Consider the following 16444-nt stretch of genomic DNA (forward strand, 5'->3'; position numbering starts at 1 on the left):
TTCATTCGATAATGGAGTATTTAATGAATCATTGTACCACATACAGTAAAGTGTCCCGGGTGCTAAAATGTTCCTGGTATTTCCCCCTCCAGAGAAAGTCCACATGGAGGAGAAAGAGAATGAGAGACAATCTGAGGTTCAAGGTTCAAGGTTCAGGGTTGGTGTACTTTATTGTTACATCTTCTCTACTGGTACATAAGAGTCAAACTTATTTTGGTTTGTCTTCCTTCAGACAATGCAGCTGCATAGATAATAACAACAACGGTATAATGATAGAAATCGTAAAAAAAATAGATTTAGAGAAAAGAGTGTGCAAAAGATAATAAAAGAGAGCAAATGTACAGTACATGTGCATAAAAATCTAGGTATATTGGTATACACCAACAGAATATTTTTTCCCAGTATATAACTTTGTGTAAACAACTTCACGGTATATTCTATACACTATATACAGCAGATTTATGCACACATCTTAAACATGTCAGCTTTGCACATTCTGCATTATTTGTGTGTGTGTGTGTGTGCGTGTGTGCGTGCGTGCGCGCGCGCGCGTGTGCCTGTTATTGTATTGTATTATATTATTTTCTCTCTCTATGTTTGGCTGTGGTCAGGAGGCAGTGGAGAAAAAGATCCAGTCTCAGAGGGAAGGTCATCTGAAACAGATCAGCAGCCTGAGAGACGAACTGGACGAGAAGGAGAAAATTATGACCGACCTACAAGAGTTAGAAACTACTACACACACACACACACACACACACACACACACACACACACACACACACACACACACACACACACACACACACACACACACACACACACACACACACACACAATTTACAATTTAGCAAAAACAACACAAGGTAATGCATCCAATACATAGAAATAGTCATCAAGAATCATAAGCAAGACAAGAACCTAATATCTATCTATCTATGCTATCTAAATTACATAAGTTTAGCCTTTGCATATGCCTGTAAGGTCGCCGAGACTAGTGCAAGTGCTATGGCAAGTGCTACACACATACGCACATCACCACCACCACACATACTGTACAAACATATACACACAAAACAAAATACACATACAAGACCACATTCACCCCTAGAAACAGCCACGCACCGCACGTACACACAGATAACAGAGCCAATGCATAGAATATACACTGACTGCCTCTCTCTATATTGTGTGCGTGTTTTCAGTGTGAACCAGGAGATCATGTTGGAGCAGGAGAGACTGAAGGCAGAGCATGACAAACTCAAGTCTGCCGACCAGGAGAAAAGCCGCCAGATCCACGAGCTCACGTACGTGCTAACGCTAATGCACTGAACGAGTTTGTACCGCTGCCAAGTTTATACTAGAGCCTTTTGTTCACTTATAATGTCAATGTTCTCAAGTAAATTAAATCAAGTCTAAGTTTTTCAAATTGATTAGACTAGACTTTTGGACAAAATATCGGTTAATATCTCCGATAGCGGGATCAGCATCAGCCAAAAGATGTGGCATCGGTTGGGCTCTAGTTTATGCACGCACGCCATTACAGATGAATGAGTGACAGAGTTGTAAGAAAGTAAAAAACATTCCTCATGTCACTATTCGTATGCTGGTTTTATGAAAACTAATATAGAAACTGAAAGTGAGATGAATCCCTGTATCCCTGTGGGGAAATGCAGGTGTCATATAGCAGCAAGAAGGAAACATTGTTTAAGTACAGGTAAACAATAGTGTCAAGAAGAACAAAAATAAATAAAGTAATAATAAAATACTAATGTAGAAATTGAAAGTAAGAGAAACCTCCTTTATCCCTGTGGAGAAATGCAGGTGTCATATACAGTAGCAGCAACAGCAGTAAGAGTGAAATTCAGGATAGGTACAGGTGAGAGTAGTGTCAAGAACCAAACCAAGATAGATAAAGTACATTATTGCTGGCTAAATGGAATGATTTTCTAGCTTTGTTTATTATCCGACCCCAGGATGATGCAGGACAGAAGGGAGCAGGCAAGACAGGACCTGAAGGGACTGGAGGAGACAGTAGTGAGTTATTCATGTGTTCATGTGGATCTTTATGCGGTTATTGGAGGGTGCAGATTATTTTTTTCATATTTGCTTGTCTGCACTCTTATCAATATGAATGGTATTCACTGTAGTTTGTTAACGGTTTGTTAATGGCTTATTTAAGTTATTTAGCTACAAACTACAATGGATTTAGAACTTGTAATCTTTTGGGGGAACATTTGTAAAACATGTTAATATTATGGTAAAAGTTGTGACCTATATCTGACTACAGCTTCTGCCGGAGTAGAAATTATGTAGGTTAATTTCAAGGTTGACGAACATAGTATGTGTCAACGAAAGGTTTATACTTAAAGAGCGTATTGGCCCAAAATATGAATATACAAACTCTACTTATAATTCTATATTTTGTAAGTGGGAACCTGCATTCCGACCAGACCAGCAGCTATTGGGAAATAAATAATGCACATGCAATGTACAGTATTTTCTCATGCACTTTACGTGTTTGTGTCCCAATTGTTCTGCGATCTGGTTCTCTGTGATGACTCACACAGCTTAGGGAGCTGCAAACCCTCCACAACCTGAGGAGGCTGTTTGTTCAGGATTTGACCGCCAGAGTCAAAAAGGTAACGTAACGGTACAGTCAGTGTTTAACTGTAAAAAAAAAAAAGATCTTAGCTGCAATGCTAGCCTTTTTACAGTGAACTGTTCTTTTCTTTTTCTTGTTTACTCAAAATTATTGGAAAAGAGTTGATAGTTTGCTTCATTGATGACTGCTTGAAGGGTAACTGTATATATTGTACAATTATTTTATGGTTCTTCATTAATTCAAATGGTCCCACACGCATGCACTCACGCACGCACGCACGCACGCACGCACGCACGCACGCACGCACGCACGCACGCACGCACGCACGCACGCACGCACGCACGCACGCACGCACGCACGCACGCACGCACGCACGCACACACACACACACACACACACACACACACACACAGGCTCGGTGTGCCTCAGCCATGCATCTTTAATCCTGTGGCCGCTCCCCAATTAAAATGTCCCTGTGTTTAAATTTTAATGAGCCCAGGGAAGACAGAATGAGTGTCTGTGATAAGTAGGTCATGGGATTCTTCAAAGGTAACATGTGTAAATAAGGGATTCAGTTTCTCTACAGATCACTGACTGGGCTCCAGTCACTAGGCTGAGGCTCATTCAGACAAGCTACAGTCAAACTGTATATACAACTATATACTGAAGCAAATATTCAAGCTTTCAAAAGTACATATTATGAATAAATTCCCTTTCAATTAATCAATCAATGCATTGCTGTATTGAAATTTGGAACGTTTTCCCCAAAATTTAAAGAAAACAGTGAAACTATAGCATTGCAAAATAAAATATTGTGGAGTCAAAAGTACAATATTTCTATTAGCGGAGTGAAATGTGCTTGCAAAAACTTCTTATAGGGAAGAAAAGAAAAGTTCTTATAGGGATGTCCCGATCACGTTTTTTTGCTCCCTATCCGATTCCGATCATTTCAAAACTGACGTGATCGTCCCCGATTTCCGATCATGTGATCAAATCGGGTCAACCCTAGTTCTGAGTGTTGTGTCTGAACAGAGTGCAGAGATGGACTCTGAGAATACAGGAGGCAGCGCTGCCCAGAAGCAGAAGATCTCCTTCCTGGAAAACAACCTGGAGCAGCTCACCAAGGTCCACAAACAGGTAAACAATTAAAAGCATCACCATGTTGATGTTGATGTTGACTCTATACTGCTTTTTAGGAAAAAGCACACTTTGTTTTTACCATGACAGCATGGCTGGCATTCTTTTCACCTTGTGGGTCTTTGTGTTTTGAATGATGTTTATAGGTCTGTGTGGGCATACTGTATGTAGTCAATGCAATAGCATCACAAGTGTGCAAGATGCAGTCACAAAACTTGCAGGTGTATAGTTTGGATCATTATGATGGCCCAGTTTGAGGATGGGTGTGGTCAGACTCAGAGCAAAGACACTGGAAGTAGAGGCGCGACAACAGATAATGGCTAGATGACCTTGTTCGTTTCCAATAGCATTCTATCTGCCACTTCTCTGTAGTGCAGGTGACTGTAGTGCAGGTTGAAAAAATATCACCCCTGATGATTCACCCATGAGATTTCTTCTTGCGAAATGCGGAAGTGTACGCTCATGATTCCAAACAGTGTTGTTTCGTGTCATCGGGCACATTGTTTTGTGACCCAGGTCGATTATGACACGAAGCGGCGCGTTTGACATCGCTGGCATATAGTGCACAGTAGTAGTAGTACTTCTGCCTATATACACAGAAGACATTGGGTACTTTGTCCCACACTAAATATATACGGTATGATCTCCACACCAGCACAGTTTAACCTTTAACTACATGAACCACAGCATGCCTATTTTGGTCATGTTATAATAGGCGAACATTTGGTGAAAATATTTGTTCTACCACTACCACTAGCTTGCAATGCAATGCTTGGATCTGCTATTTTCAGCTTAGAGATTTGGTAGAGAGGGGGACGAAAGGTGTAGGCCAAAAGGATAGAGGGGGGACCCCGGTCAACAGAGTATATTGGAAACCTGGAACCTGGAAAGCAGACCTGGAACGATTCTGTGTCACCATAGCTTTTAACCACTTCATTTTAGAAAAATAGCAGATCTACAAGCTCATAGCGCAGCACCGAGTGCCACGCTACGAGCTTGTAGATCTGCTATTTAGAAAAATCGTGAAAATGTGGCGCAAATCTTTGAATATATAATTCTTTCACCGGGAACGTTTTTAACTCAAATCTTTGCTTCTGGGGGGGTCCCGGGAACAACATATTTTCAGATGGGGGTCGGCGGCCAATTACATAATAATTCTGGGGGTCCTTGACACAAAACAGTTTGAGAACCACTGATATAGGAACATAGATTTTTTTCAGGGAACTGTCATGATTTAGAATACATTTTGTAGAATCAGGTCTCAGCTCTCAATGGCTTAATCTCGCTCCACCTAGCTGGTGCGTGACAACGCCGACCTGCGCTGCGAGCTTCCCAAGCTGGAGAAGCGTCTGCGGGCCACGGCGGAGCGGGTCAAAGCTCTGGAGTCGGCCCTGAAGGAGGCCAAGGAGAACGCGTCCAGGGACCGCAAGCGCTACCAGCAGGAGGTGGACAGGATCAAGGAAGCTGTCAGGGCTAAAAACATGGCTCGCAGAGGACAGATTGGTCAGCATAAAGAAAAAATGCACGCACACACACACACACACACGCACATGCACATGCACACACACGCACACACACACACACACACACACACACACACACACGTTTTTTTTAATTGAAAAATCAATATAATATAGTGATCTTATGAACAATTAAAATTAAAAGTCATCGTCTTCTGGGACCGTGCCTTTTTTTTATATGAAGACAATACAGTGATGAGCTTTTCATTTTGTGTGTGTGTGTGTGTGTGTGTGTGTGTGTGTGTGTGTGTGTGTGTGTGTGTGTGTGTGTGTGTGTGTGTGTGTGTGTAGCACTTGCACTAGCCTCGGCGACCTTGATGACTATTTCTATGTATTTGATGCATTACCTTGTGTTGTTCTTGCTTACTGTAAATCGCTCTGGATTAAGAGCGTCTGCTAAATGCCTAAATTGTGTGTGTGTTTGTGCGTGCGTGCGTGCGTGCGTGCGTGCGTGCGTGCAGCCAAGCCCATCCGGCCAGGTCAGCAGCCAATGTCACCCACTCCCACAAGCATCAACGTGAACCGGGTTAACAGCCTCCAGAACAGCCAGCCTACAGTCATCAGGGGAGGAGATGTCATCAAACAGGAGTAGACTGGGTACAATTTGCCACTTTTCTTGCAAATGTAATTTTGTGTTATCTCTTAGATCAGTTTCTAATGAAATATCCAAGGGGTGTCAATAAGGATTGTAATATTCTTGACTCCATTTCTTATCTGTTTCCCCTAACACAGCTGCTGAAGATGGAGCATGGACCTTCAAAGAAAGATCACCAAGGCGAAATGCTACATTTCCCAGCAGTGAATCATAGCTGGATGATGGTTCCAATATCAAGTATAAATATGAGAGGTACACGTACTTTAGTATGGGGTTTCCTGTATCTTGCAGACAAAAAAACAACTAATATTAACATGAATCAATGCATTGCTCTTTGTTTTCCACCTACAAATTGAGACAAGTAGAATATGTCTGTAATTGTTTCTTAACAGCAAATCTAAAAGGAGTGGAAATCTCGATGGAAACACCATTGTCTAATTAATTCACAAAGTGTACTATTCAATTCCCAGCTCACTTGACATGTTTTTACTGGTGAAAAGCATACCAATTATTACTGCTCTGTTGTACTGTTAAGAGTCTGCAATGATTTGTTTTATTTCATTTGTTGTCCCAAGTCGGGTCCCATGTTTGTTGCCTTTTATGCCATGCTTTTAAACCTTGCAGCACTCTGAGATTCGAAAGAATGTAAAGTGCTTTATAAATAAAATGTATTATTATTATTTAGGGGTCAAGCCCAAAGGCCGTAGACCCCTTATTGTTTCTGTAAGAATTCCACCATTTTAGCAGTTTTGGCAGTTCTGTGCTATCGTTCTTCATAAAATTCTGCAATATGGTAGAGGGCCATGAGAATCCCTCGGGAACTGAAGCTCGCAGTCATTCGTCAAAAGACCTCTGACCTTTAGATCTCTCAATGAGTACATTTTATGATTTGCTCGATCCACTTTTTCTGCCTTTTTCATGGCCTTGGTAACCACTCCCCTTGAAATCGCATTTCCATTCATGCGAATGGAGTGTGGACTCAGGTTACAGGACTACAGCGATGACAGACAACCCCTTCAGCCAATCAGCGTAACAAATTTTGTATTATTATTATAATAATACAACAAATCATGACACTAAACACTATTTTTTTGGGCCGAACAAATAAGTAGAAAGAAGAAAAAAGTGTACACATAGTGCTGCACCCTGCCCTTTTTTTCTTCTTTCTAATTATTTGTTCTGCTGTTTTGTTTATTGTCATGATTTGTCAGGAGCCGAGTTGGCTTTGTAATGTCTGAGGCTTAAAGGTCTTTAAATAAATACTTTCTAAAACGTCTATGGAAAAAATGAAAGGGAAATTCTCTTCCGGTGCCCTTGTCGTTCTGAAAGGGGGGCGGGAGTCGGGGGACTGCGACGCTCTATTGTGCTTGTTGGAGTGCCTGGCCAAGCCAGAGGCACCGTGGAGGATTGGAACCACAGTCACGACGGTGGTGGGCAGGAACTTTACTTTATCCCTGCACTAGTGGACACCCCTGTCTTTGTGTTTTAATCATCACTAGACCTGTACGCGCCTGTCGGCCACCGGGCCTACTTGAGACACCACCCCTGTCTTTGTGTTTTAATACTCACTAGACCTGTACGTGCCTGTCGGCCTCTGGCCTACTTGAGAGCGATGCAACTTGGGAACCTATAATACCCGTTGTCAACTTGTCATAGCATCCGTTTTAACTATCTGTCTGTCCCCATATGGAGATCTCTGTATCTGTCTGTCCCCCATATGGAGATCTCTATATCTGTCAGTTCTGTCTGTCTGCCTGTGTGTGAAGAGTGCAAACTGACTGTGAAAAGTCAAAAGTGGAGTGGTTAAGTAATCAATTGGCAGGTGTTCGGGTTGCCATGGCAATCAATTGGCTGAGGCAGAGGCTGGAAATTGCACAGTTGAGGGGATTTAGGCTGATTAGGCCCACTGGCAGAGCCTGACCAGAGCCTTTTGTGGTGGTTCTGGAGAACTGTGGGTCCGACCGACTCGATACCGGGCACTGCACTCCCTGCCAGGGTGTAGAACGCGTGTGTCGAATGTGAAGTCGGTGGGGCACACGGTTCTCGAGTTACGTGAATTACAACCGTACACACACACACACACACACGCACGCAGACACACACACAGAGACGTGGCACATTTATAGTAGGATTTGGGGTTTCGAATGTAAAACAAACTAAAACAGGTGTTGTGCCTACGGCACTTGTCAAAAGGGTTGTGACTAAACTGAAAAAGCAATACAAATTTAAATCATAAAAAAAAAAAAGGGTTGTGTAATGATCTATAAATTATCCTTTACAGGCCCTGCTTTTGTTTTGGATAGTGCACTGTGGTTATATTACATACATTACATTATTTTGGTTAGGAATTGCAAAGTGAGTTACTGGATGTAAAGGTTTTTTGGAAGGTATTCTTTATTCAGATAAAGAATAAAGAATAATTTTTTTTTGGAGGTATGACACCTATTCCTGTCCTGTATTAGAGCAACAATCTTGGTTGGGCTTATTCATAAACTAATACCCATTTATACTGACTATGATATGCAAATCACACAGCTGGACTGCAACAGCTGTTCAACTTTTCCCACTGGGAAGAGACACTATCTCTGCAGAGATAACATCACTCATGGCGATAGATAAATGGAAATGACAAGGCTCATTTAGTTATGGGGACCTGAGACGTACCTATTTGTTATGGAAGGATGATTGCAGTGATCCATCTAAGCAGGGTTTCCATTTAGTGAGTAATAGTTAAAGGGGAACTATCGCTTTGGGCTACATGTGTGGGTCTGTTGCTATCTGAAGGTTAAAAATGTTATTTTAGGGTATGGATAGAACTCATCTTTGTACATTGTGATGTACAGTAACTGTCAGTGAGCAACATGGCATAATAATGGGATAGATTAGATTTACTTATGCCAAAGTGATCATGCCAAATGCCCATTGTGTATCAATAGCAATTATAATTCAGTGCTTGCTCATTGGCACACCTACATCTAACACTCCCATTATTAAAGGTAAATGCTTGTACATGTTCAACCTAAATCCCATTGTTCTGATGTGTGGACTGATGTCGTGCGTGTATTTCTCCGCAAAATGTCAGACACTTCATTTCACATTATCAGGTGTACATTGTGTATGCTCAAATCCAGGGCTGTGTAGAAACCATTGGAGGGGCCAAATGGTCAAACATTTAGTTTGGCCTGACAAAGAGCCCAGGCTCGAAACAGCGTTGAATAAATTGTATTGGAGCATTATGAGTGTGAGGGTTCTATTCTTTTCCTCTATGATCATTTCTAACCCAGCACCCCAAAAAGTGGTGTGCACGTATTTCATTAGCTTTAGTATTTAGTATTCATAAACCTCCATTTACCAGGACATGTTTAAATTATGACCTGTCTTTCTTTAATTGTATGGACATGCATTTTTCAGGCTTCTCTCTTCAGCTGCCTAGAGATTGCAGAATTTTGACTGAGCTCTTGTCTAAGATGTTACGGGGTTTGTTTTGGTGTGTAAGATGAGAGATGGCATTTATATCCATTCCTCTAAGCAATGATACTGTAAGAAGCAGACACTACCTCCATTGGTATTATAGCTATTATTGTTGGACTGTGGGTGGGAGCTGTACTTTTTAACTTTATAGATACATAGTTTTGTTTTGCTTATTGTTGCTGTTCTGTTGGATGTGGTTGCATCTACTACAATGACCCTAGTGACACATGCTGTGTAGGACTGTCTTGGCCAAGTGTACTGATTACTGAAAAACCCCAACAAGTGCAATATTGATCTCTCATGGCAAAGTTTACCATAAATAAAATCAGGCAGTGAAACTTACTGTTAAAAAGGATCCTGTAACTGGAAACTTGTTTTATTCTTTTTCATTATTTGAAGTTAAAGGCGATAAAAGGTTTAAGTTCTATATTCGCTTAGTAATCATTGCTATGAAATGTTTGTTCAGTAATGGTTTTCCCCGTCTCTCCACCTCTTTAGTAAACCAGAAAATACATTTTCATGTTAGGAATTTGGAGACGAATTTTATCCAATCCGGAGAGAGAAGGCCTCAAAGATATTTAAAGCTTCAAATGAATAGTCTTTCAGTTAAAATTCTGTCTGTTCTTTTTTGTTTTTTGTTTCATCACTTCCAATTTCAGTTGTTTCTATGAGTCCTCTCTCCTGATTTGATAATATTGGTATCACAAGCTTAGAATATATTTTCTGTTGACTAAAGCTGAGACGTGGAGACCCTGGTTACTGAACAAACACTATATCAGAGTATAGAGCTATTTAACACTTACTTTAGCAGAAATATCTACAGTAAATAACCTGCATTCCCTTTACCCTACAGCACTTTCAAATGTATGCCTTAATAACCTCTCAAATGATTGTGATGTCTGATAAGAATAACCTCTCAAATAATGATTGTGATGTCTGATAAGAGGTAAAAAGAACTGGAATGATTTAAACTAAAAATGTAATTGATTGTCTCAGCATTTATGCAGTTTTTCCCCAATTGGTTTCCAGGTTGTGACAGCACTGTTCATATATATACACACAGTATTATGCTAAATTATAATGCAGAGTGGACAACAATGTATTGCAGATTTCCTAAAATGCTTGCTGCAGCCTTGGTTCCTCAAGTTTTTGTTACGCTACTATACCAATAAAGTCTCAAAGAGAAACCTTGCTGTGATTCTTATTTGTTACCATTGTTCTGCCTTCGGCACAATTGTTTAGTGTCATGGCCCCCTGCCGTGTTGGTACTAGTGCTGAGGGTGGTATTATCCTTAGGCAATTTCCTTCTTGGGGAGAGGAAGTAGGACAAGAAGGAACACATTGTGCTGCGGTACGAGTTCTCAAGAAGACAGACAATATTAACCATTTAATCCCTATACATACTTTAGTCGTATGGCAAATATAGCGAAAATAGCAGGCTACAGGCTTGTAGATCAGTTATTTTCGGCTAGTTAAAAAAGTAAAATGTGTGCTCAAAATGGGCATAATATTCTGACATTCTTGGTGGCTGGCTTGGCAGGCTGTCTAATTTAAGTTGATACTGGACTGTCACCCGTACCATTGCACCTGAACAGCCGCCTTGTTCCACATCTGCTCCAGTACTATCTATAATTCTCTATTACTCAGCTGTTTTGAGAGTAACCTTCAATTTCATAGGTGTAAGTCAATTTCCTTTTGTGGAAATATAATTGATTTAAAAATTGTGTGTGTGTGTGTGTGTGTGTGTGTGTGTGTGTGTGTGTGTGTGTGTGTGTGTGTGTGTGTGTGTGTGTGTGTGTGTGTGCGTGTGCGTGCGTGAGAGAGGGAGAGTCCAGTCCAGAGTGAATCTCGCAAACCGCTAAACCGATTTATATTTATATCAATTTATATCAAGTCAAGGTGAACTACATCTCTACTACATGATGCTAGGGATGCATGATCTGTATCTGAAATATCTGCCGTAAAAATGCAATATCAGTATCAACCGATATCAAAATTATATATCTGGTTATTTATATATATAATATTTATGTTTTAATGTGAAGCTGAAAAGCCTTTTGTGATGATGAAGCAAAGCAAAGTTCTTTGTTTACCCAGGGTGAATGGACTAAGCTCGAGATGCTTGTTTACAGCCAGACCCTAGGGCAGGCTGCACATTCAATCAGTGGTTTGAAGTTGAAGAAAAAAATGCAACATTTACATAGTTTGAACTAATAATATTAGTTCAAACTATATGTAAATGCACTGATGCACATATTATGTGCATCAATAGGCCTAATAAATGAGGTAATGAGAATGCACTGATTATTAGGATTCTGCATCTGCACCCAGAATCACAGTCAGGCGTAAGGTAAACCATGAACTAGTGTTGCAATATTGGGGCCATATCATTTCAATACTACTATGCATCCTTAGTTAGTAGGCCTACCATGGTTTTTTTTAATAACCTCTAATAGAAATAATGACCTTGCCAGTTCCATCAAGAAATATATGTTCAAGCACTGAATCAAGAACACATTTAAACCTGCACTATGTAGCCTTCCCTTTGAACCTGGTTTCCTGCGAAATTGCTGACAACTTGTTTTGTTTTTGTTTGTTTTTTTGTGTGTTTTTTTTTTACCATTGAGCTATATAAATCTATATAAATCCTAGCACTTACCCTACCCCCTTAGACAGCACTTTCTAGACTTAGATAGCATTTGAAACAGACTTATAGCATGTCATGTAGACAGCACAATAACAGTACAGCATAGTATAATATATATGTATAGCTTATATGTATAGTGTCATTATATATAGATATGTTCTAGTTACGTTCTTAGCTTACGCATGTTTCTTGATAAATGCTTTTTATATATGTGATGTATTCCCATGCTTTTTGTTCTTGCTTAATGTAAGTCGCTCTGGATTAAGAGCGTCTGCTAAATGCCTAAATTGTAAATTGTAAATAGCTGCCTGCTTGCTCAGTGGATAAATTGAATGAATCTTGATCATCAGGTCAAAATTCCTGTGCCCCCCACCACAGTTATGTCTGTGTCCCTTTTATGAGGTAAAATATAAAGTTTTTTTTAAATATATATAGTACTAGTAATACTAGCTCTGGTCCATAGCTCTAATGCATTTGCATGCATTAGCTATCATGAACCAGAGCTGCCTATCATTATATCAGTGTCTCAGGAAAATAATGGTACTATGCGGTGAGGTTTTGAACTGAACCACAAGGGGGCGTGCCGGGTGTGCTTCTGCGTGGAATGGATGCAGCAATCTATCAGTGTTGACAGACGGGCGGGGTGGGCCGTGGGAGCGCGGCACAGCGCAGCGCAGAGCGGCGCGCACAGCGACAGCAGCACCACGTCTGTCTGACTGTCTGCCGAACAGGGAGAGACGAGGCGAGGCGAGGCGAGGCGAGGCGGGGGATTGCGAATAGACGCCTGCCTGAAATAGAGGCTCTCCTCCTCGGGTCGGCAGACTATTCTGAAGCAGCCCGTCTGTTCAAATACTTGGGGGGGAAAAACTTGTCTACCGCGGGTACCTCACCTCACTGGGGCGGCAGAGTGTGACGAGATTGCGGCTCGATCGGCGGGCTCCCCCCGTTACTAAAGGTTGGTGTGGATGTATTTTGTGTCATTTTGGTCACTCTGGAAGGCTATTGGTTTCGTTACTTTTGTTGTTGCCATGCCATGCATGCACGTCGCGCTGCAAGACCGAGAGAGAGCAGAGCTACTTTAGTGGTTGAGCTGGCTGGACAGGAGCCATTCTGTTTTTGGATTCCCAATGAACCTGCAGTACAAGGCGGCAAGCCCTGGTTAATATTATTCCTGGACTGGCGCAATATTGTCTAGCTGCAAAGCTTTTAATGTTCGGCAATTTTGACAACACAACACATTGTTTTCAATTGAAGTGCTAGTGCCCACGTGATAGAATCAATAATGTGTGTTCTGACTGTGCTAATTTTGTGTGTGACTGTGTGTGTGTGTGTGTGTGGGAACAAGGGCTGCAGTGCAGAAGGCTACATTTCAGTATGTGTCTGTATGTTAAGTAAAACAGGTTATTTATCAATACGGTGTCTCTCGGACTACATATCGTGCCTTTGTCAGTCCTCCTGAGTCCTGGGAAATAATTTGTCTGTCGAATCAGACTCCTTTGTCGACCACGAATATGGATTTAAACTCTTTTGTTATGTTTCTGCAGTCTACTTGGGGGTCTTATAAGCTCGAGACCCTGCCCCCCACCTTAGTTACCCCCTGAAAGACAGCCCCTGCCCGGGCTGCCCCCGGGCATTCCTCGGCCGCTCAGCCCACGGTTCGTGAGGCACGCTGCTTAATTGTTATGCTGTCATACTTTTTTTTCTGCATTGCATAATTTCGGCAGGAGCAGGACCGTATTCCCCCAGTGCCTCCCATCATTACAGTCAGTAGCCTCCACATTTAATAATGTAAGCAGCAGATATAGACGCAGAGATAGATAAGTGGAAATGCAGCAACAAACGACATATGTTGGAATGGATGCTCAAATTTGCTCATGCTTGGCGTGCAGCCATGGCGACATGTGTTTTGAATGAACCACTGGGACAAAAGCACTCACAATCTCACGGTATTTCAGTGGCTGGAGACAAAAAGCACAGGTCGTGATCCTAGAAGACAGGATTATATAGTACTTTCTATGTTAATAGTTGTCCCATTTGCAATTAGAGACTGATTAGTGGTATAATTGTTATTATACTGTGTGTATTGTATTATATCATGGCTTGCCAGTCACATGGACTGGTGACATGCTTACAATAATAAAGGCTGACTACAACAGAATCAAACACTACAGACTTATTGTCTCCACCAGGCCGAAGGCATGGGGAGAGAGTATGTTTTGCACTCCGTCCGTGTGTGTGTCCGTCCGTCCGTGTGTGTGTCCTTCCGTCCGTCTGTGTACAGCTAATCTCCGGCACCGTTAACCCGGCCGATGCCAAACTTTGCACACACACTCCCTGGATGCCAACGATGAACCTCTGCCCCACATTTTCCAGAACGGCCAGTTATAGCGCCACCAGGAGGCCGACTTTTGTAAAACACATTTTTTGATATTACTCCTCCAGATTCTGTCCAAAAATCTCACAAATCGTTACACAGTATCTCTATGGTCATGTGCTCAAGTTGGATCTGTCCGATATTTCATATTCCATCCTAATTGGCTATAATTGGCTTTCACAGTTTGCAAGATTGCCCCGTTTTGAACAATAGCCTCAAATCATGAACGCAGCATGCAATTTACGTGAAATCTTTCACACTTTTTCTTACTAGGCTGAGGAATATATCCCACCCTTTTCACATTGGCCTGTTATAGCGCCACCAACAGGTTGATTGATTTTTGCAAAACACATTTTTGGAACAAAATGCCTCAAATCATAAAAAATAAAAAAAAACATCCTCCTAAACATCCTTGCCAAACATCACACACACTCCTATCCTCCTGGTGGAGACCTGTGCCCGGAAGGGCACTTTTTCTAGTTGAGACTCAAATACAATCTCTGTACATTTTGGAGGCAGGTGAAAGGTTATTCTTTAGAACCATAATCACAAGCTTTGTTGTAGTTGTACTATAGTACATTTCAAATTCAAAATTATAGCTGCCAAACAAGTACAGTGAGAATAAGGAATGTAAAATGAATTGAAACCGACTACAATGACTGACTTTCCAGTTTCTTATACAATCCTGGGAAACACCAACCTGTAGAGAGGGATACCAGAGAACTCGCCAGTTTACCAAGCCGCCATGGCGGAAATTCTTCATCAATGTCTTCATCGTTATGCTAACATGCTGTCTTCATCAGTGTAGTATGTCAAACTCACAGATGTCATTTCCAAAGGGATACAATTATTTTGTGCAATTAAATGGTCAGCCTGATGATGATAAAAAGGCGAGTATGTGAATACCAATGATAAGTAGGCCTACCATTTCAGGAATTGTTTACTAATGAATTACATTGTTTCGGTAATTTGGTGTTTAAACTTTTAGCATTCCTACTTTCTCTAATGTTAACTCTAAACAACTATCCTCTCTCTCAATTCAATGCAATTTAAAGGAAGGTAAAGTAAAATGCACTAAACCGCGGCGAGTTGGTAAACTGGCGAGTTCTCCGGATACCGTAGAGAGCAGCCACTGTGTGGCACACTTATGGTTTTTCACAGAGCAACAAGTTGGCTGAGGGCTCCTCTGAGAATTCACTTTGTTCTGGCTGCATGCAGAGAGGGGGACTCGTTGTGGGGGATTCGTTTACAATGGAATTCACTGTCTGGTCCTCTGTCAGCCATCCACAGAATTATATAAATACACGGTGCCAGATTAGAGAGAGGAAACACAACCAAAAGAAATCTGGAGATTTCAAGTTGTAACTCTGAACTGTACTGTGTCTGAGAAGTCGATCTGAATTTATTGTTAATGGTAGTTAATGCCAAAGAGCGGCTGACTCAAAAACGTGAGGCCCCCGCCAAGTTTGATGATGTAACGTTTGATCTTAAGCCATGTACTGTAACTGCCTCTGTCTGCCTTCTGAAAACGTTCCTGGGTTTTACAGATATGGATGGATGATTGATATAGACAGATTAGAAGGATGTTTATGTAAAATTCCCATAAAGAGAGTTCCTAAAATAAAGTTGAAATGCCTCCGGCAAACCTCGAGCATCCTGAGCTGCTTAACCTTGTCTCTGGTCTAAAGTCTAAAGTCTAAAGTACTGTGTACTAAATGAATATTCTGTAATGTTCAACTTTTAAAAGTAGATCTTGAAGCTATATTCCCTATCAGACTTGGCAGTTGGCATCAACATGTTCATTATGAAAAATGTAGACAGTTTAGCAGTTTAACATTGACCTTCAAATAACTATAGTTAAACTTCTATCATAAATCAGCCACTACTCTTTGCATGGGGTACCATTTTAACAGCCAAGGTCTCTCTCTGTCTATGCTTCCAATCCTTGTTGAGCTGAACAGTTGTTGGACTTGTGTATTCCTTTTTGGAACTTTAATCTTCGACACAAGTGCCTCCACTTTCAGATTCCAACTGGTGTGAAAATGGCACCCAGTCCAGGGCAGGCTAGACTCAACAGATAGGCCTATCTAAGGAACAG

General features: G+C 41.3%; 2 protein-coding genes across 5 annotated transcripts in view; both read left to right on the forward strand.

Annotated features, from left to right (window-relative positions):
- Nucleotides 1–6102, forward strand: part of LOC306912907 (kinesin-1 heavy chain-like) — a 28930-nt gene extending 22828 nt beyond the window's left edge. Inside the window, exons 19-27 of the mRNA XM_079489362.1 lie at nucleotides 93–157; nucleotides 612–721; nucleotides 1203–1304; nucleotides 1974–2034; nucleotides 2568–2639; nucleotides 3635–3739; nucleotides 5035–5242; nucleotides 5721–5856; nucleotides 5992–6102. Coding sequence (XP_079345488.1) covers nucleotides 93–157; nucleotides 612–721; nucleotides 1203–1304; nucleotides 1974–2034; nucleotides 2568–2639; nucleotides 3635–3739; nucleotides 5035–5242; nucleotides 5721–5851 — 854 coding nt within the window. The 3' untranslated portion in view covers nucleotides 5852–5856; nucleotides 5992–6102. The remainder of the gene's footprint in view (nucleotides 1–92; nucleotides 158–611; nucleotides 722–1202; nucleotides 1305–1973; nucleotides 2035–2567; nucleotides 2640–3634; nucleotides 3740–5034; nucleotides 5243–5720; nucleotides 5857–5991) is intronic.
- A 6511-nt stretch (nucleotides 6103–12613) lies between these two features.
- LOC306913034 (rho GTPase-activating protein 12-like) overlaps nucleotides 12614–16444 on the forward strand; it is an 84799-nt gene continuing 80968 nt past the window's right edge. For all 4 annotated transcript variants that reach the window (XM_079489538.1, XM_079489539.1, XM_079489540.1 and 1 more), the window contains exon 1: nucleotides 12614–12927. The gene's annotated coding sequence lies outside the window, so the exon portion shown is untranslated. The remainder of the gene's footprint in view (nucleotides 12928–16444) is intronic.

Source organism: Electrona antarctica (assembly GCF_951216825.1).
Source record: "Electrona antarctica genome assembly, chromosome: 20".
NCBI classification, from domain to species: Eukaryota; Metazoa; Chordata; class Actinopteri; order Myctophiformes; family Myctophidae; genus Electrona; species Electrona antarctica.